Genomic DNA, 21,833 nt, shown 5'->3' on the forward strand with positions numbered 1-21,833 from the left:
GGGGATGGTGTTTTTGGTTTTTTTTTTAACATTTTTTTTTTTTTGAGACAGAGTCTCACTCTGTTGCCCGAGCTAGAGTGAGTGCCGTGGCGTCAGTCTAGCTCACAGCAACCTCAAACTCCTGGGCTTAAGCGATCCTACTGCCTCAGCCTCCCGAGTAGCTGGGACTACAGGCATGCGCTACCATGCCCGGCTAATTTTTTGTATATATATATTTTAGTTGTCCATATAATTTCTTTCTATTTTTAGTAGAGACGGGGTCTCACTCTTGCTCAGGCTGGTCTTGAACTCCTGACCTCGAGCGATCCACCCGCCTCGGCCTCCCAGAGTGCTAGGATTACAGGCGTGAGCCACCGCGCCCGGCCAGGGGGTGGTGTTTTACAGAAAAGCTGAACTTTCTCCTTTAGACTTTTCAGTATTTCCTATAGTTTCTCACAGGATCACTTTATAACCCACACACAAGTGTTAAGGGTATGTTCCCCTTTGTTGGAGGAGCTTTCACCCACAAGTCCCCTGGCCCCTGCACTGCTCCCCTTGGCCAAGGAGCTTAAGGTCAGCATCTGCCCCAGCAGGTCTGCGAGGGGCCTGGCCCTTTACAAGGAGGGTTCTTGCTCCTTGGGACACACTCACGAGTTGTCGTCCCTGGGACTGTCGTCCTCTTCCTCTGGCTCTTCCTCCTCTGCCTCACTACCCTGACTACTGTATACTGTTGACTTCAGAGTGGAAGGGATTTCCTGAAAATATTTGTTGACAATGACTTCCTCGGCATCCTCGTTCTCTCTGTTCATCCAGAAATTCTCCCACCGGCTGTAGACAGTAAGTGGTTGTTCAAAATCACGTTGCCTAAAACTACACTAAAGCTATAATTTCAAAATCTGTCAAGGAGCCCCTGAACCCTACCCGGAGGAGGATAGCCACCAAGTACACTGGGCTTCCTGCTTCTCATGAATTAAAAATGGTAGCCTGAAGCCACAAAGTCATCTGTGGCCACAAAATCAAACAGCAAGAACTCTGGGATAGGCTAATGGCCTTTGATGGCATTAGACATTCATGGTACAGCCTGAGCTGTACAAAATTAATTCAGGAAGAAGCCTAACAATGTGGTGTAGGAAAGGCAATGGAATTAAACAACCTTCTAAATCAAGGAGACAGCCACCTGTACAATGACATTGGACCAGTAAACAACTAAGTCCTTTACCTTCAGAGGATTCTGTGGGGAATACTGATGGTTTAATGATAACACAGGATTACACAAAGAGCATATAAAGCTATTAGTCTACCCTCAAAGTCACATGGGCATAGAAAGGAAAGTGTGAATAAGGTTTGAGAAGGTAGATGCCAATTTTTTGTGGACTTCTAGACTTTAGGGACATTTGTAGACTTAATTTTCACTTTTTCACAAGGGCAGAAAAAAGGCTCAGGAAAAAGCTGTTTATTACCAGGTGGATACATATTCTGCCCAGACTGGGAAGGAAGAACTAAAAAAGGAAAAAGACAAAAATAAAGCTACAGCAAAAAGGCTCAGCTATTAATTCATAAGGAAATGGCCCTCCTGTGTTGCTCACACATTACACACAAACACACACACACTTTGGGCGGGCCTAGATAGCTCATCTGTTTAGCTCAATCCTTGGGATTCATTCCAAAACTCAAGATAGGCTCTTAAAAAATTCCATACAAATAGAACAGGTTCCAAAACAGACCATTCAAGTGGAGTGAGAAGCCTTTGAATGCAAGGAGACCTTAGAAGAGAGAAAACCCTTCTTCATGATAGTGTTTGTCCTTAAAGAAGGGCAGCTGTAAGAGTACCTTGAAGGGTTCCAGGAGATGGACCATATTGGGGAGAGGGAGCCCCCTGGCCGCTCAATCTTCACTTTCTCCTCGCCACTTTTGTTCCGAATGCTGATGATCCCATTGAACATGCCCAGAGCCAGGTACTGACCATCATTTGTCCAGCTGTGCACACAACCAACAAAGGGCATGGGGAGAGGGAAAGGACCACACAGAAGGTAAAACTAGTGAGTATGATGCCTTGGTTTGAAATAAAGTCTAATGAGGCAGCAACAATGGAACTATGGTTTCATCATTGCCAGTCCTGACATAAAATCAGAAGACCAAACTTAAAATCCCACTTATTTTTGGAGTCAATAGTGACAAGTGAGGGCAGCAGTACCTTTTTTTGAGCTCCCACAACTCTCTGTACATACTTCCATGATAGCCCTGAGCTTGCGCCTGCATCTCTGGGCCAGCCCCCACTCCTCACTGTACATTTCATCCCCCACCACTTCAAGAGCATCTTAAGAACAGACTCTGTCTTAGTGTATTCCCAGCCTCTAGGGTAGGGCTTGATATGTAGTAGGTACTCAACAGATGTTGAATGAAGCTGAACAGCAAGAATAGCTGCCATTTTTAGAGTGTCTATCGTACACCAGGTGTTGTGCTGCATGCTTTACACTCAATAGTTTGTGTGCATTTCACAACAACCTGATCAAGTCAGTATTCTTATCTCCATTTGTCAGATGAGGAACCTGAGGCTCCAGCTCAGAGAGATTTAATAACTTTCCCAAGGTCACAAAACCTGTCAGCAATAGAATCTGGATTTTAATCCAGGTCTAGCATCAGAGCCTGTGCTTTCTCCCCTGCACATGCCGCCTGTACAATGACAGTCTCACATTCCCAGAGAGCCTCCATTCAGTACAGCTACATGTTGAGGAAGCTTGTTGCTAGATAACTGCATGAAGGCAACTTGAAGTTCTCTTTTGCCTAATGATCAAAGGCACAGGTCTTTCCCATAAAGAACAAAAAAGGAAACAGTTTTCCTTTTTAACACAAGACCTTTTCTATTGTGTGAAACAACTGGATTTTGAGAGTCTGGAAGAGGAAGGAACATAAAGCCTGTCTTCAGAGCTAAACTTCAGAGCTACACTTCACTTACCTGCAGCAGGTGATCTTGCTGCTTGCTTTGTGCTTGGAGACAGACTTTTGTTCATGAGACCACAATCCTTCAATGCACAATAATATAAAATAAAACGGGTTGGTTGAAACACTACTCAGCAATAAAAAGGAACAAACTATTAATATATACAACTTAGATAGATCCCCAGGGCTTTATGCTGAGTGAAAAGAATCAATCTCAAAAAGTCATATACTGTATGATTCCATTTATATAACATTTTTGAATGACAAAAGTATAGAAACGGAGAACAGATTCGTGGTTATCAGGGGTTGGGGATAAGGAGATAAGAAGGGTGGGTGTGATGACAAGAGGTATCTGTGTGGTGATGGAATAGTTCTGTGTTGTGCTGGTGGTAATCTACATATGTGATAAAATGACAGAACCATATATACATTCTTTGCTAGTTCCAGTTTTCTGGTTTTGTTATTGTACAATAGGTACGTAAGATGTATCCATTGGGGAAAACTGGATGAAAAATACAGGAGACCTCTCTGCTTTATACTATTTTTGCAACTTACTGTGAATCTATAATTCTTTCAAAAGAAAAGAAAAAAAGAAAAAAGAAAAAAAAGAAGATAGATTGGTAAAATTCTAGCCAACTTTTCAGGAATTTAACTCTCAAAAACAATGACAGTTTCACTTTGTCACTATGAAATTGCAACCAAAATACAACTAGCATTTAAAGTAATGATACTCTCTGAAAATCTAGTTTCCTCTCTCAGGCCTCACCTGCAACACATGACCCTGAGCTGTACCGTGTCCATGGCACACTGGTTGCCTAAGGCTTGTGCCCTCCTACCCCAGATGCCCTGGCTCAGTGCTCCACAGCAACAAGTGTATGTCTAGACAAAATAAGCAAGTTCTACTCTTTGCTGAGCCATGAAGCATGATCAAAAAGGTAGCTCTAGTGCACAAATATATTTATATAGCCAAGTGCAACATCGGGCAAGTTATATTTCCCCTGGTCCAGAATGCCTCCCTAGACATTTCAACCTGTGCACATGTTATCTGTGCTCCACGGAGCTGCCTAGAGCCTCCAGCTGGAGGAAACCCCTTCCTCCTGGGCCTCCTTCAGCAATGCAATCGCCTGGACTTGGTCTAAGCCCTAGTTCCACCATTTTCTGGTTATGTGACCTCCAGTGAGTCACTGAATTGCCCCAAACCCCAGTTCTTTCTCATCACTAGGGTGGGAAAGAGAATAATACCTGACCTAGGGGTTGTCACAGAGCACAAATAGGAATTCATTTTTAACCCATAGCACAGTGCCTAGCATATTGCAAGCATTCAACAAATATTATTACTTAATATAATATTATATTTTTACAAATCCTACCTCCTCCCAAGACCACAAGCTCCTTGACAGCAGGGGTTCTATTTTGTCTTTTTAATCCTCTAATGTAAGCACACAGACTAGTACTTCTGATGAAGAAAATGCTAAATTTTTAAAATAAATGACAGTCCTTTCTCCATTTATTCATATAATGTTCTTTCAATTACATTCTCTATTTTGAACCTCAGAACTATATCAATGTGATAGACAAGGTAGGTAGCAGGTTCCTTTTAGATAAGGAAGCTGAAATACTGAGAGGGACTAGGTCTCGGACTCCTTGTCTAACAGCTATTCCATTGTACCCACTATCTCTCAGCAAGGAAGACAGAACTGATGGAGCTGAAAATCAGAACCAACCTTTAATGCAGATAACCTACAAGCCTCTGCCCATTTCACTCCCTCCCTCCCTCAACAGACATCTTACTAACACCTCCTCTGTGCCAGCACCATGCCAGTGCCATGAATGGGGCCACGATGAACTCCTCAAGGTGTTCAGCCCCTCAGGGAGAACAGTAATGATGACTGTTGTGCAAGAAGTAGTTGAAACAGTGAAGAATTTCACAGATACATGGATGTGGATCAACACAAAGTTGGGGACAACTGAACTGTCCCTGCAAGGTTGAGTCAGGGAAGACTTCCCAGAGGCAGCAACACAAAGTTACACCTGTTGCCCTCCCATACTTCTTACCATTTCCTTCTCTGGGGCCTTTCTTGTTGTCTCTGATGTCTTATCAGAGTCAAGGTCATTATTCACTGTCTTGGTTTCTACACACTCTAAAGAATAACTGTCAGCCTCCCCTCAGCCTTTGAATATAGATTAGTAGTATTAACTCTCTCAGGACAAAATCACCGCATTCTGGACAGATTTCAGCATTTTTAGCCTAGATTTTCAGTTATTCCAAGACAGGACATCAAGAATCAGAACCTACCAAAGTCATTGGAGGAACAAGATGCCAGTTGGTGGGTAACAGGATTGTAGGAGACACACTGTATAGAATCATTGTGCCTGGGAAGTAAACAACTGTAGATTATTATGCAGCAAACCACAAATGTCTGAGTGGCTACAACTGAAGATTTTAAGGATGAGCCCATAGCCTCTTACTATACACCACACGCTCTTCGGCAAGTGACCAACGAAAAGCACAGGGACTAATTTTCCTTCTCCTGAATTGCCCCTCACCTACCATTTTCATTACCACCCATCATCCTGGCCCAGCTTTAATGCCGCCTCCTGTCATATAGACAGAAAGTAAAATGGTGGCTGCCAGGGGCTGGTCAGGAGAGAGGAAAGGGGAGTTAGTGTTTAAAAGCTATAGAGTTTTAACTTTACAAAATAAAAAGAGTTTTGGCGATTGGTTGCACAATATAAACATACTTAACACGACTGAACTGTAAATTTTACAAATGGTTAAGATGATAAATTGTACGTTATGTATATTTTACCACAATTTAAAAGAAAAGAAGTTGGGCATGGTGGATTATGCCTGTAATCCTAGCACTCTGGGAGGCCAAGGCAGGAGGATTGCTAGACATCAGGAGTCCGAGACCAGCCTGAGCAAAAGCAAAACCTTGTCTCTACGAAAAATAGAAAAATCAGCCAGGCATGGTGACACACACCTATTGTCCCAGCTACTCTGGAGACTGAGGCAGGAGACTTGCTTGAACCCAAGAGTTTGAGGTTACAGTGAGCTATGATGACACCACTGCACTCTAGCTAGGGTGACAAAGCGAGACCCTGTCTCAAATAGGGAAAAAGAAAAGGCAAAGAAAAGAAAAAAAATTGTTCATTGAGTACCTGTTATGGACCAGGCATTGCACTAGGTACCAGGGACATAAGAGTGAGCAAAAAACAGATACAGTGTCCACCCTCATGGTGTTTACAGTCTGGTAGGCAATGTTGATCAATCACCAGAATAAATGCAAAACTAGAAATGTAAGAAATGCCACAAAGGAGACTCACCTGAGTCTAGAGGGACAGGAAAGGCTTTGCAGAAAAAGCAACGTCTAAGTCTGAGATCTGCAGGGTAAGTAGGGGCTAACTAGTGGAGGAACAAGGTAAGAACATGAGCAGGGCCCCTACAGTGAGAGAAGGCCTGGAGCACACTGACCCCAAGTTTCTGGCTTTTGACATTGGGTGGATATAAGGCCATTCCCTGAGACAGGGACATTGGAAGAGGACAGGTTGGAAGTGGGTGGTATCTGTGATGTCAGATTAACTGAGATGAGCTATACGAAAATACTTAGCCCAGTGCTGTACTGGCTAACCTAGTAAGTGCCCAAGAAATATTCATTCACTTATTCACTACCCAACTTTCCTAGACACCATCCCCACCCCCAATAACATAATTTCAAGTTCAACTTCAAAGAAAAAAGTTTTTCCTTACATCTTTTCTTATTCTTTCTTTCTTTCTCCCCCCCGCCCCCCCCGGAGATAAGGTCTCACTCTGTTGCCCGGGCTAGTGGCATCAGAGTGCAATGGCATCATAACTCACTGCAGCCTCAAACTCCCAGACCCAAGTAATCCTCCTGGCTCAGCCTCCTGAGTAGCTGGAATTACAAGTGTGTGCCACCACTCACAGCTAATTGTTAAATATTTTGTAGAAATGGGGTCTCACTATGTTACTCAAACTGGTCTGAAACTCCTGGCCTCAAGTGATCCTCCTGCCTCAGCCTCCCAGTGCTAGGATTACAGGAATGAGCCAGTCAGTATGCCTGGCCCCCTAACATCTTTTCTCAGGGGCTTTTGCTACAATTAGTAAGAGTCAAACTAACAATACTATACACCTAAATGGTTACTTACGTGTACTTCAGAATGCCTTCCAGTTTTGATGTCCAGATAATAACACTTTTGTCAGCTGATCCAGAAGCAAAGCGCTGACCTAAAAGTGTTTTTAAAAAGAAAATTCTCACATTTATTTTAAAAAGCATTTCCCAGAAAGAATTTCTTAGAAAACTAGTTCTTTAAGGTACCTAATAAGTGTCAGCTTCCTCTCTACTACTTCTTATCAGTCCTGGGAGGCAGTACTCTGGAATCAAGATGTTTGGGTTCCAAACCTGCTCTGTCTGGCACCGAGTAAACAAAGATGTATTGAGGGCCTACTACATGCAGGAATCACGGTCCATGCTAAGGATCAAGTAATGACTAAAACCCATATGATCCCTACTTTCATGAAGTTTAGTCTAGTGGAGGAAATAGGTGTTAAATTAAATTAATCCAATACAAATACAACGTGGTAAGAAAAGACATGGATCCTATGAAAGAATAAGGTGGACCTAACTTACTTTTTTATTTAAATTTTTATTTTATTTGATAAATAATTATATGTATTGATGAGGTACAATGTGATGTTTGGTATATGTACACATTGTAGAATGATTATATTAAGCTAATTAACATATCTATCACCTCAGATACTTGTCTTTTTATAGTGAGAACATTTAAAATCTATTCTTTCAGCATCTTTGAAATATACACTATTATTAACTATGATCATTATGCTGTGCAATAGATCTCAAAAACCTACTGCTCCTGTCTGACTGAAACTTTGTACCCTTTGGTCAATATCTCCTAGGGGACCTAATTAGATGAGGGAAAGCTTCTCTGAGGATGAGGTTCTTCCATGGATACCTAAATGATGGGCAGAGCTTAGGCAGGTGCAAAGAGAGGAAGGAGTAAGACCCATTCACGTGGACAGAACAGACGTGCAAAGGCCCTGAAGCAGGAAAATCCCAGCATGTTTGAGGGGCCAAGAAGCAGCCAGTATGGAAAAGAGATGGGTGGCAGAAGGATCTCTAGGGGCTTCAGGGTCACAGTAGAGATCTTGCTCTCTATCACAGAGCAACGGAAAGCCAAAGAAAGGCTTTAAACAGGAGAATGACAGATCAGATTTCCATTTTCACACTACGTAGCCTTTATGAAAGAATGGGCTGGAGAGAGGCAACACATACCAAGTACTTGCTTATTAATTATATTGTTACAGGTTTATAAGCATTAGAAAGAAGATCAGGGTATCACGGCAGCAAACAATAGGAAGCCTTCACCTACACTGGTGAGAGATGAAGATTAAGAGGTAAGCACGGGCCAGATTTTGTACCTTGTTAAGGATTTTTAGACTTTATTCTTAGGGCCAGTCACTGCTCTCTGAGCCTCAAATGTTTTCATCTGAAACACAGAGCCATAATAATACCTTCCTCAGAGGCTCTTTGTGAGAGTCAACTAAGGTAATATCTGCAAAATACTTTTCACAGTGGCTGAAACATTAGGTAGCAGTGTAAGCCATAGGACATTGCTACAAATATTAAACAAATGGAAGCTGCTCTTACTTATTATTTCTGTCACTCCTCTCTCATGCTGGCAGACAGCAGGTGATGAAAAGTATGGGCTCTGGACTCAGAGTCTCTCGGTCAGAATTCCTAGTGATTTCACTGACCAGCAGCACGACCTGGAACATGCTACTGAGTATCTCTACGCTTTCATTGCCTCATTTAAACAATGGAAACAATAATAGTACTTATCTCATAGTTGATGTGAAAAGTAAATGAGAGTATGTGTGTATATGTGTGTGTGTGCGTGTGTGTGTGTGTATATATACACACACGCACACACACACAGTTGACCCTCGAACACCACAAGTCTGAACTGCGCAGGTTCAGATTTTCTTCTGCCTCTGCCACCCCTGAGACAGCAAGACCAACCCCTCCTCTTCCTCCTCCCCTCAGCCCATTCAACATGAAGACAATGAGGATGAAGACCTTTATAAAGATCCACTTTCACTTAATGAATAGTAAATGTATTTTCTCCTCCTTATGATTTTCTTAACATTTTCTTTTCTCTAGCTTACTTTATTGAAAGAATACAGTATACAAAACATATAACATACACAATATGCATTAGTCAATTGTTTATGTTATCAATGAGGCTTCTGTTCAACAGTTGGCTATTAGTAGTTAAGTTTTGGGTGAGTCAAAAGTTATACACAGATATTCAACTGCGCGGGGGGTCAGCACCCCTAGCCCCCATGTTGTTCAGTAGTCAACTGTATATATTGTTTAGAACTGTGCCTGGAATAGAATCAATGCTTTAAAAAATTAGCTATTATTACATAGTAATTCTTCATATTATTTTATATTGTTTTTCTTGAGTAAAAAAACTATGTCTTACCCACTTTTGTATCATGGTTGCTTATTAAATACTTACTGAACTTAAGGAGGAAATCAGAAATAAGCAGACTTAAAGAACAAAACCATAATTCAATGTATCTCAGTTTTCAGGTCTACGGGGAAAAGATCAGTTTAGATGAATTATAAGACTTCCTAATCATCACGTAAGTGTCATGAAGAGAGAGCATGGTATACTAGAAAGAACGGGGGCTCTGCAGTCAGAGGATCTGGGTCAGGCCCAGGTTGGCCACTGTCACCTGTAATTACCGCAAGCCTGTTTTCTCATCTGTGAGAAGAGATAAGAGTCCCCTCACTACCTGCTTCAGAGGATTCTTGGGAAGATCAAATGAGATGCGAATGTTGGGACTCTGCGAAATGCTGTGCAGAAGCCACTGCTGGCGGGTGGCACTCTGACTTCCTTCAGTGCCCTATTGGTGTTGCAGGTCAAAGAGCCCCTCTATGCTTATGAACTCCAGAGGCCCAGCAGCCCTTATGTACCTACTGGGCCCCGTAGTAGGTCCTGGACTGGCCTGACCCAAGTTCCTCAAAGGCCACTATGATAAAACAGAAACAGTTCAGCTTTTCAGGCTCCCTCCTCACAGGTCTCCCCACCCCATTGCTGTGAACTTGAATGCAAACGCACACATAAAATGTGACTACCATGGCGTAACACATCTGACAGGGAAGCAAGACATTAGTGTTATCTTTGAGCCAACTGCTACATGACCTTAGCAAGTCAATTGATTTCTCTAGGTCTTCATGTATGTTTCAAGTAAAGAGATTGGGCTAAATCAGACTAAAACTACATGCATGAAATTTTACATCTACACAAATTATGTGCATTTTTCTAGAGAGGGGTCTGTAGCTTTCATCTGATTCTCAAAGAAGTCTGTCATCCAAAAGAAGTTAAAAACCTGAGGCCTGAATAATCTCCAAGATTCCTTCAGGCACGATAACATTCAGACTCTGTGACTTCTCAGCAGTGGCCACAGAGTGTTATCTCTAATCCTATAACCACCTGACACATGAGAAAACTGAGACTCAGAGAGACTCAATAATCAGCTCAAATCCACAGAACTTGTGGTATTGGGCTAGAGTTGGAACTCAGACTGTCTCACTTCAAAACCCATGTTCTTCCCACTAATTCCACACTGTGGAATAGCATGGATTCATTTTTAACTCTCAATTTCATGCACTCATTCTCTGACCACCACCTCCCCTCCTTCCCAACACACCTGGTGCCCCAACTGCAATAATCCTTCAATCTCATCAGAACCTACTACTTCTCCATTGTGGTTTTCTCTCCCCTCATTACTCAGTCAATATTTCAAGGTCAATGTATGTAATAACTCCTTTGTATATACCCTCTGCTCCTCCCACTTTACCTTCAGACTGCTTGCAAAACCACCTCTGGATAAATCCACCTCTTCCACCCCTTTATCTATGCAGCTCTCAAAGTGGCTAGAGAAAAAGACATAATCATACCAACTGATCTCACTTTCGATTCATGATTACAACCTTCAAGTGGGTCCTTCATGTCACCAGTGGTCTCACTATATCTCCTGGGTCTATTCAATTCTCCCACTGTCCTAGGCAGTGATTTTACACTTTTTCCTTTCTTCTCAACTCATGAATACCTCCTTCCCCATCCTCACTCTCAGTTGATGTTGCTTCCTACTTCACTGAAAAAATGGAATTTCCATTAGACTCCTGCAACCACACTGCCCACCTGCTGGCCTCTGCAGCTCCTACCATACCCCTATCTAAAGCAAATACCCACCTATGCCCTAGATCCCATCTCCTCTTGCCCACTCAACAACTTTGATCCAGCAATTCTTTCCCCTCTCTCCTACATCATCAACTTTTCTCAGCTACAACATGTCCAAAACTGAACTACTTATCTTCCACTATAAGCTTTCTCTCCTACAGCCCTTTCCATCTCAGTGAGGGGCAACTCTGACCTTTCAGTCACGCAGGTCAAAAACCTTGGAGTCATCCTTGTCTCCTCCTTCTTCAAACCCCATATCCAGTCTGTCCAGCAATCCTATTGGCTCTACCTCTCAATATAACCAGAATCTGACCACTTCTCACCACTTCCTCTGCCCCTACTAAGTCTGAGCTACCATCACCCCTTGCCTGGATGACGCTTCCTTACTCATCTCCCTGCCCTAACCCTCACCTCTTGCAGGCTGTTTCTAACACAGAAGCTAGAGGAATCTTTCTATTTTTATTTTTTTGTTTGTTTTTTTGAGACAGAGTCTCACTCTGTCACCCAGGCTGGAGTGCAGTGGTGCGATCATAGCTCATTGTAGCCTTGAACTCCTGGGCTCAAGGGAACCTCCCACCTCAGCCTCCCAAAAAGCTGGAACTACAGGCACACACCACCACATCTGGCTATTTTTTTATTTTTTATTTTTTGTAGACATGGGGGTTTCACCATGTTGCCCAGGCTGGTCTCGAACTCCTGGCCTCAAGCAACCCCCTGCCTTGGCCTCCCAAAGTGCTGGGATTACAGGCATGAGCCACCATGCTGTCCCAGAAGGAAAAGATCCTTTTAATTTATAAATCAAATCAGATCCCTCCTCTGCTGAGAACCTTTCAGTGTTCCCTATTTTCACTGAGAACCACAGCCAAAGTCCTTATGATGGCCCACATGATCTGGCTACCCACGTCTGTTACCTCTTTATCCTCACACCCTACAACTCCTCCTGATTCTCTCTGCCCGGGCTCCTAGTAGGCACTCTCCCACCTGAGGGCCTCTGCAATGGCTCTTCCCTCTGCAAGGAGCTCTCTTCCCCCAGATGCCCACTGCCAGAATCTCACTGCCCCTGACTTCAGGTCTTTGCTCACCTGTCCCATCTCAATGACCCACCCTCACTACCCTACTCAATACCGCACCCAACCCCTTGTCCCTCCCCAGCACTCTCAAACCCCATTATTCTGCTCTACTTTTTCTTCTTCTGTAATACTTGTCGCCTTCCAGCATACTGCTTAATTTACCTATTTACTATGTTTACTGTATCTTTCCCCATATCTCTTCCTCTCTCACTCCTCCCCCTGCTCCACCATATAGAACATAGTAGCCCCATAAGGGGAGGGACCTTTGTCTGTTTTTTCTCTGATGTATCTCAAGCACATTGAACAGTACCTGGCACACAGATGGCCCTCAATAAATACCTGTTGAACTGAATGGTTGAATTGAAGTCTGAACAACTTCACTATCTTCTGAACCTGCAAGCTGTATTTTGGCTTACTAAAAATAATTAAAGAGTGGCTAAAGAGAAAAATGAACAGCTATGAGGCCATCACAAACACTGGCAACTCAGAACTGCCTCTTACCATCCTTCGCATATGCCACACAGTACACAGTGTCTTTGTGTCCCTTGAGGGGCTGAAGTAAGGTGCCATCAGATGTGTCATAAACCTGGCACAAAACACACAAAAGTACAGATTATCCACGTGATACCTATTAGTCAGGATTCCTGCAGCGTTGTTATTGCTCTTTTTGCTTTTATAACAAAACATTTGTCAATATTCTAAATTCATATCAAATATAAATAGCACTGCAAAACCAGAGAGAACATGACTTTAAGTTGGGTAACCAAGAAGTGGAGGTCCCAATTCTATGCACTACATGAACAGGAACAGACCATTAATCCTCGAGAATCAAAGGTTTGATTACTTATTCCATGGAAATTCTCTACAAACTTCACTCATTCTCATATGAATTTGGATATATGACCAATCTAGGCAGGCCCTCCTAAATAAAACCAGAACATACAAAGAGCCAGCTACCACATGATTAAATTTTAGTGCTAGCCCACTCCCTGATATCAACATCATAGAGAGATGTTTCATATATGCTACCAAGAGTTTAAAAGTCACAGACCTGAACTCTGGGTGCAAGGAGGAGGCAGTGTTATAAAACATCTGTAATGTGGGTTTAGGATATGTGATAGCTGTGTAACATCCATCAGTATGTGGAGATTTAAAAAACACACCATCTGAGAAATCAAGGCGAAATTTTCCAAAACGGATAGAGTGTTGGAGAAGATAACCTATGAAGAAATACTAAAAGGATTTGGATTGTTTACCCTGGAGAGAAGCAGTCTGTGGAACAATTTAACCATGGTTTTAAGATTATGCAGTTACCATACAGAGAATGGAGATCAGTCAGTCTGCATATCTAGAGACAACAGAGAACAGGAAGTGGATTTACGCAGCAGGAAGGAGAGATCATACAAAGGTTTTTAGGTCAAACAAAGAGTTCTCTGAAAATTACTTTTATACACTGGGATAGGTTCCAGAGGGACCTTATGTTCTTTGAAAATATGAAAAATGGCACAGTATCCATATGGAATTGTTTAGGTAGGCCAATGCCTAAAAGTTGGGGTCAGGCTAACTGACTTTTCATGAAGGGAGTGCCTTCAATCCTGTTGCTTGAATTTTTCTAGGGACAAAATGTGAACTGACACTAGCCCAGTTTTAAAGGCATTTTGATTAATTGTTTTTAATTCTTTCATGGGTGTCTCAAAGTAAAAAGGGAAAGATTAATGACTCCAAAGAAGGTACCGTTCACAGGTTCCTATCTGATAGTTTACTTACCTGTTTTAAATAGCCCTTTTCCTTCCCTATTAAAAAGTAATGACTAGTTTTCCGCCCTTGCCTTTTTTATCTCAAAAAAAAAAAAAGGAGTCAAATTTCAGAGAGCTTACAAGAGGAAGGTGGAAAAAAAAGCACTTAAAAAGGAAACTCAGAAAAAATCCTACCAGTAATCTGTTTCCTGCAGCCAAAATCAGTTGACTTCCATCGGGCTTAAATGCGAGGTCATATATACTAAACAGGAGACAAGACAAAAAGACAATTAGGAACCAAAGAAATGAGGTCTGCTAATGGCCAGGAAAGCAAACTTCCATTGTGAAACACCAAGTATGTATTGAGGAGAAAAATAATGGCTAAGAATTGCATTTGATTGCAAATTCCATTCAACTACCACACCCTGGCAGCCCATTCAATCAAGATCCACTGGTCAATTAGCTCTTGGTCCCAATTTCCTCTTGTCCAGAAGCCAGAGGCCAGAAATGATTCAAAGGGTCAACAGTTGAGGGCACTAACTCTTCTAATAATACCATAAAGTCTAGACAACCTGAGAGAATGTGTGAGGGCCAGTAAACCCACACAGATACTTACTGAGTGCCTCTTAGGTGACAGGTACCGACAACTATGAGTAGATCATAGTCCCTCCCTGCCCTCAAGGAAATCACCATCCAGTGGGAAGGTAAGAATCGGAAACATTCACAAAGAACTACCATAAGTCATCAATTCTAAGGCATACATTTTTTCACATTTTATCATCTCTAAGGTTGGGATGCATCTTATAATCCATGATGTGTCTAACTGGTAGCATTTTTTGCTTTCTTATTGATAATGCAAAATAATGGTATTTTATAATCAATGACCTCCCAGATTGGGTGAAATATAGAATATTGTGACAAAGGCTTTAAGAGATACACTAAAACATTTATTACAGTCCTCAAAGGAGGACTGTTTTTAATGTCAGGATGAGGCAGAAAAAGAAGGATGAGAGAGCCTGAGTGCAGCCATTTTGGCCGACACCAGACCCTAATAACCCTGAACAAGGAAGTCGCCAGCAAGTCAGCCACCCAGGACCACCCAAGGATGGACAAATTACTAAATTTACATACAGTTTGCCTTACAAACTATTTGTTTGTGCTTACATTTCTTTTCTTTCTTTTTTTTTTTTTTTTGAGACACAGTCTTACTCCATCACCCGGTGGTATCAGCCTAGCTCACAGCAACCTCAAACTCCTGGACTCAAGTAATCCTTCACCTCCACCTTCCAGAAGGCTAGGATTACAGGTGTGAGCGACCATGCCCGGCCTGTGCTTACATACGTTTCTATGACAGCAGTTTAGACTAACCTTTATGGTCTGACCTCAGAACGATGCTGATCACGTATGGGATTTTTGGACACATAAAAACGTTACCATTGCTCCATAAGGTGCCCCTCTCCTGCTCAGGAAAAGACCCCTACTCTGTCCGTGGAGTAGGATCTGTTGTCTGTCTCTCTCTCGATAAACTTTCCTGTAGCTAGTTGGCTTGATATTGAATTCTTTCCAGTGTGAAGCTAAGAACCCATTTGGCAAGTTCAGAGGACTTTCTTCCCTTCATTGGCACACCCCCGCATCATTTTGATTTGAGGAAAGGATCAGAAAAAGCTTCAGAAAGAAAACAATATTTTAAAAAGGTAGGACTTTTGAGACATGTAAGAGGAGATTGGGTAGGTAGGTACCACATTTCAGGCAGAGAAAATAGAATAAGCAAAGACACAAAGGTGGGGAATAGCAAGTAATCCAAATAATCTAATTTGACTAAAACATTTGGCTATGTGTAGGGAGAGAGAATGCTAGAAAAACAGGTTGGAGACATATTACAAAGATTCCTGAATGCCCCAGGCTGAGGATGTCATTGGTTCAGATGATTCTGGTAAGAAGGTGTCAAGACAGCACTGTCAAAGCAGCCTGCTGAAAAAGTTTAGCATGGATAAACTCACCTAGTACTTGCTAGTAATCTAAAAATACACGCTCAGTGACAGTACTTGGAGCCCTTACCCCAGCACTGTGCTGAGCTCTTCAAATGCACTATTTTATTTCATCCTCACAATAATTCTGTGAGGTAGAAATTATTACTCCAGTTTATAGATAAGGACACCAGGGCTCAGATTTCCATCAAATACCTCACCCAACATCACACAACGGGCAAGTGAAAGGGCCAGGATTTCAACTCAGGTCTGACTCTAGAATCTGTGCTCTTAACCACTATGCTATGATGCCTTCTACTCCCTATCTGTTAGCCTTAATACTTGAATAAAAATAACAGTAGCTAACATTTATTTAACACATTGATTCTGTGTGTGCCAGGTACAGTTTAAATGCTTTATATGTATTATTCAACCTCAAAACAACCCTATTTTGCAGATGAGAAAATTAAGGCACAAAGAAGTTAAATAACTTGCCTGAAATAAAACTGCTACTGAGTGGAGGTGGAGCCAGGATTCAAACCCAGGCAGTCTGGCTCCGAAGACCATGATCTAACCATTATACTCTGCGGCCTTCATTATCATTATTAGCATAAGTCACAGTAGACAAAATAACTAGCAATAGTTTTCACCCCTTATCAACAGCAATGAAAAAAAAGGGTATTATCTACCTACTCAAGGAAGGCATTACATGAAGAATTCAGAAGTTTTTTTGTATAGGCTCTATTGACCTCAGAAGCTTCCTTTAATAAAAACCCTTCACAATTATTCAACAGTTAAGCATTGTTAAAGAGTGTAAACTTACACTACCTAATTTGATCCTTCAGACAACATAACGCAGGAGAAAGGACAGGCACCACTGCACCATTTTTAACAATGAGGAAACTAAAGAAGAAACAGGCAAGTTGTTTGTCCCCGCCACACAGCTGGCTGATGAAGAAACTGGAACAAGGTGATTGTCACATCCTTCCTAGCTGGGCATCCTTCTGGACAAAAGCAAACTCAGGCCCTGAGTTCTTCAGCTGCCTCACCGTTATGTGGTAACAGACCTGGGCCTTCCTTATTTCTTATGCTTTCTTTCTCTGAGCCTGGGGGCAATTTCCTTGGCACAATTCACATTCTGAGAAGCAGGGTGGTAGAGTGAAAAGTAGAGGGTAACTGGAGCCAGAAAGCTGACCTCCTATCTCACCTCTCGTTCTTACCTACAAAACAAGCACAGAGAGGTGCCCTCTCACCTCACAGGGTACACAAGCCAGTCTTACACAAAGCACCTGCACCTGTGGATTGCTATGATGGTGTGTTAGATATGGGAGGGGGTCTGTACCTCTCATCTCTAGTCATCCTTGGTTATGTGGCTTCCTGTCTGCCATGTACACAGATGAGCTCATCAAAGTGGTTCCTGTGTGGCTTCTTCTTCATAAGGGTCATTTGGGGTTGAATTATCAGAAAATCATTTCTGAGTGTCCTATCTGGGCCAAGCCTGGACTACTAATAGCATCCTCTCAGATGTTAAAATTCATTTTATGTGAATTTCTTGAAATTTATCTTCCTAAAATATAGCACATATGTCTGATTTGCCCAATCTAAACTCTTACTGTACTTAGAATCAGTAGAGTTCAGCAGGGCATGGTGGCTCTTGCCTGTAATCCTAGCATTTTTCGAGGCCAAGGTGGGAGGGTTGCTTGAGGCCAGGAGTTCAAGGCAATGTATTGAGACCTCAGGCCTTGTCTCTATAAAAAAGCAGAAAAATTAGTTGGGCGTAGTGGCGCATACCTGTAGTTCCAGCTACTTGGGAGGCTGAGACAGGAAGATCACTTAAGCCCAGGAGTTTGAGGTTGCAATGAGTTATGATGGCACCACTGTACTCTAGCCTGGGCAACAGAGTGAGACCATGTCTCAAAAAAAACAACAACAACAACAACAACAACAACAAAAACCAATCTGTACAGTTCAGTTTAACTCTGAATTAAAATATATAATCTTTTATATTTTACATTGTTTTAGATACTATCTCGTCCCTTTAATTATAGTCATGTGCAATTCAAGGGCAATGACCATGTTTTATACATTTGTGGCCACACAGTGCACAGCACTGTCCTAGGCACATAATAAATATAATTGATAAACTGACAAGATTTTATCTTGAATCCTCAGACTTTAATTACATTATGAGATCATAGATACTCAGAATTGGAAAGGACTCTAGACCTCATTTTGCAGCCCAACTCCCCCACCAGGGCAAGAATTCTCTACAGATAGCCATCTAGCCTCTGCTTGAATACTCCAGGGCTGGGGAGCTCACTCATCCGAAGGCAGTCCGTTCTACTGTAGGATGATTTTCTGTCTCCATCTGCTCCCTTTTATCAAAAAGATAAATTGTCAAAAAAAATTCCATTGCAGAGAGATAGCAGGTGAGTCCTGCAAATTGCCCTCTGCCTATCCTGCACCCACCCCACTGTAAACTGAAGTCCCAAAGTGTCTCTCCAAAGCCTGCACAATCTGACCCAGCCCACTTACTTGCTTTGTAATCTTATACAAATTACGTCATCTCATTAAATCTTAATTTCTTCATTTATAAATGAGGTAAAAATTCCAACTGCACAGGTTTTTGGAGATTAAACAGATAATGTGTGCAAATACATCTGTCCTCAGTACTCAATAAATACTGGCTGGTATGAATGGAGAGTTATAGCCGATGGTAGCCTGATTGGAATAAGGTGTGCTGGCCTAATAAAGCATCATGGTTGAGATGAACCTGGAGCAGTGCATTTAAGGGAGAAAATGAGGGAGTTCACAGAATAAGAGAGCATTTGGGAAGGATCTTTGAGTAGGAAAACTGAATTTTTGGCTGAGCTGAAAAGTATAAATTTAAATGTTTCAAGCCTGGGGGAAGAGGATGAGGAGGACAATCTAGCAAAATGGACAATTTGACATGGAAGGTCATTGGGAATCACTCTAGGTTTAAGAGAAGTAGAGTAACAGGATGACAAACAGCAGGTCTTGAAAAAGAGAGTTCCTACTGCTAAACCTTTGTTAGACTGGAAGCAAAAGAGCAGATCAGGAGACAATGGCTGATTCAGTTGTGGAGGACTAATCTTTGATATCTGGGATTTTTTTTTAGTTCTACTATCTACTTTTTATGGTTCTTTGTTTTGTTTGTCTCATTCTGGGCTATCAGCTGGCTTATCTAACAGCCACTGGGACTGCTGGTCTATGGAACCCCTACACCCCTTTAGTGTTTCAAACCTGTAATGGGCCAGAAACCAGATCACTGATCTTCATTCATCATTCATTCACTCACTTCTTCATTCTTTCATGACTACATCAATCCATCAAATAGTAACAATAACTGCTAACTTGACTAGGCTCTGGAAAAATTTGGAAATGAATAAGACATAACCATTTCCTACAAAAGGGTTTATAGACTTCTGGGATAAACAAATTAAAAAATAACTCTTACACTCGACAGACTCTAAGTACTACAAGAGAGGAATGAACAAAATTCTGTGCCAGGGGTTGAAAACAGAGCAAATCAGGCTGCATTTGGCCAGCAAATGTTTTATTTGGCCCGCATGGTGTTTTATTTTGTTTTGTCAGATTAGGTGCCAATATGTAAAAATTAGGACATTTCAGATAAAAACCCAGATTAATAGCTTCTAGTAAAAATAGGAAGATCTGAGCATACTAGGCCAAATTCCTGCATGGTGGTAATTGGCAGGAGCTGAGCAGCAGCTGCCCCTTTTAGGCAGAGCATGAGCTCTCCAGTTTGCCACACTCCTTGCCACCCTCTATTACTCTCTCACGTTGAAGCCAAATATTCAATTGCCAGTTATCACCAGCTTGTGCTATGGGCACTTTTATAATAGAGTTAAAAGAAAAGTAAAATGAGTTTTTTTTTTTACTCAAATCTCTCTTAAAAGTAAAAATGAAAGATACACCAGTAGGGCTATGTGTTTCAAGAAAAGTGGGACATAGGAGAATGTTCCTAGGGAAAACAGACAATTCCTTGTTTTAAGATGCAAATAAACATTTCCCATTTATGTTACCTGCCTGACTCCTGCAAACATTTGAGTTTCCCACCTCTGTAACACAGGGGAAAAATTAACGTTAGTGGCTGAGAGCACTGGCTTTGGAGTGAGAACACCTGACCTTGAAAGCTGGCTCCACCACTCACTTGCTGTGTGACCTTGGCAAATTATCTCCCCTCTCGGTGCTTCAGTTTCTCATATGTAAAATAGAGGTAATCATAGTACCTACCCCAGAGGGTTGTTGTGATGAGACAATGAAATAAAAAACATGAAGTTCTCAGCAAGTGCCTAGCACATGGCAAAGCATTAGCTATCACTAATGCAGAGGACAAAAGAGAGAGGAACCATCTCCAACCTGAGCTTAAATGATGTTTAGGATTTCAATCGGAAGAGATGAGGAAAGAAGGCACGCTTTATGCAGACAAAGGCCTCAGAAAAGACAGAAAACAAATGGCAAGTATCCTGTCCCAGTGGCCAAAATCGAGACTTCATAACGAAGCTGAAAAGATCATGTAGGAAGATTTTGAAAGTCAGGCTGAGAACTAGCCAATAAGTCAGTATTTCCCAAAATGTACCATTGTATGATTAACTTAGGTGATAAAAATGGAATAGGACATCAAATAACATTCAATCATACGGTGAGGAAGTCATTCTCCGAATCTTTTTCAAACATTTTATGGAATTTTTTTTTTTTTTTTTAAACAGAGTCTCACTGTGTCACCCCAGGTAGAGGGCAGTGGCGTTATCATACCTCACTGCAACCTCAACCTCCTGGACTCAAGCGAGCCTCTTGCCTCGGCCTCACTAGTAGCGGGGACTACAGGCATGCTGCCGCCATGCCTGGCTAATTTTTCTATTTTTAGTAGATACGGGGTCTCGCTCTTGCTCAGGCTGGTCTCGAACTCCTGGCCTCAAGCAATCCTCCCGCCTCGGCCTCCCAAAGTGCTAGGATTATAGGCGTGAGCCACCGCGCCGGCCCATTCTTTTCCAGACTTTTTAACTTAGAGAAAATCTTGCTTTGATGCTCATTTTAAGCACCTCTCTGACCATACTTGCCAATGTCCAGTTTTAGAGACAGTAGACCTCAGGTGTAAAGGCTCCGCCGCAACAGTATCTAGCTACAACTTACTAACACTGTTTCTCCCTGCTTTAACTTCTACAATTAGCTTGCATTTACACAGCCAACGATACCGATTTTCATAAATGGAGAAATGAAGTTTCCACGTAAAATGTAAAATCATATTTAAGCGAAAATAAGTGAGACAATTTAGGGAAAAACGTCAAGTAAACAAGAGTATGGGTAATAAGTAGACGTGGCAAAAAAAAACTGTTTCAGAAACACTGTGGTGGGTACAAGAGGCGGCCAGGACGGATTTTGAGTAAGGGAGCGACAAGACCAGACCATGATTACGTACAGAACCACCTCAACAGGCCACTTCACGCGTGGCTCTTCCCTTTGCCCCCTCTCCAACCCGCAGACATCTCTCCACCCGCCACGGGCCAGGACGGCGACCGGCAGCCTCCCAGGCCTGGGGTTCCCGCCTCAGCACAGGCCGCAGGCCCGTTGCCCCTGGCAACCATGGTGGTTCGCGCAGAGACTCCCGCCATCCCCGCCGGGGCTCAGCCTCCCGCTCCTCTCGGACTGCCCCGCTCCTCACCACTGCTCAACTTTATCTCTCCAAGTCAACACGGCTCTCATCGCGGCTTCGCTCTCGCCTCCGGCCCCTCCTCCTAGCCTCAGCAATAGGCTCCACTCTGCGGGCCACTTTGGCTACCTGCGCTACCCCTGGCAACGCACAT

General features: G+C 42.4%; 1 protein-coding gene across 11 annotated transcripts in view; it reads right to left on the reverse strand.

Annotated features, from left to right (window-relative positions):
- Positions 1-21,788, reverse strand: part of IFT122 (intraflagellar transport 122) — a 74,730-nt gene extending 52,942 nt beyond the window's left edge. For 4 of the 11 annotated variants that reach the window (XM_069484401.1, XM_069484400.1, XM_069484399.1 and 1 more), the window contains exons 1-7: positions 21,692-21,788; positions 14,216-14,282; positions 12,786-12,870; positions 7,087-7,165; positions 5,216-5,292; positions 2,936-3,002; positions 1,810-1,956 (exon numbers count right to left, since the gene is read on the reverse strand). In XM_069484401.1, the coding sequence (XP_069340502.1) occupies positions 1,810-1,956; positions 2,936-3,002; positions 5,216-5,292; positions 7,087-7,165; positions 12,786-12,870; positions 14,216-14,282; positions 21,692-21,732 (563 nt within the window). In that variant the 5' untranslated portion in view covers positions 21,733-21,788. Of the gene's footprint in view, positions 1-630; positions 808-1,809; positions 1,957-2,935; positions 3,003-5,215; positions 5,293-7,086; positions 7,166-12,785; positions 12,871-14,215; positions 14,283-21,691 lie in introns of all 11 variants that reach the window. The other 7 variants (XM_069484397.1, XM_069484396.1, XM_069484394.1 and 4 more) reach the window with 3 other exon arrangements.
- Positions 21,789-21,833: the final 45 nt, after the last annotated feature.

This window comes from Eulemur rufifrons, chromosome 10 (assembly GCF_041146395.1).
Source record: "Eulemur rufifrons isolate Redbay chromosome 10, OSU_ERuf_1, whole genome shotgun sequence".
NCBI lineage: Eukaryota > Metazoa > Chordata > Mammalia > Primates > Lemuridae > Eulemur > Eulemur rufifrons.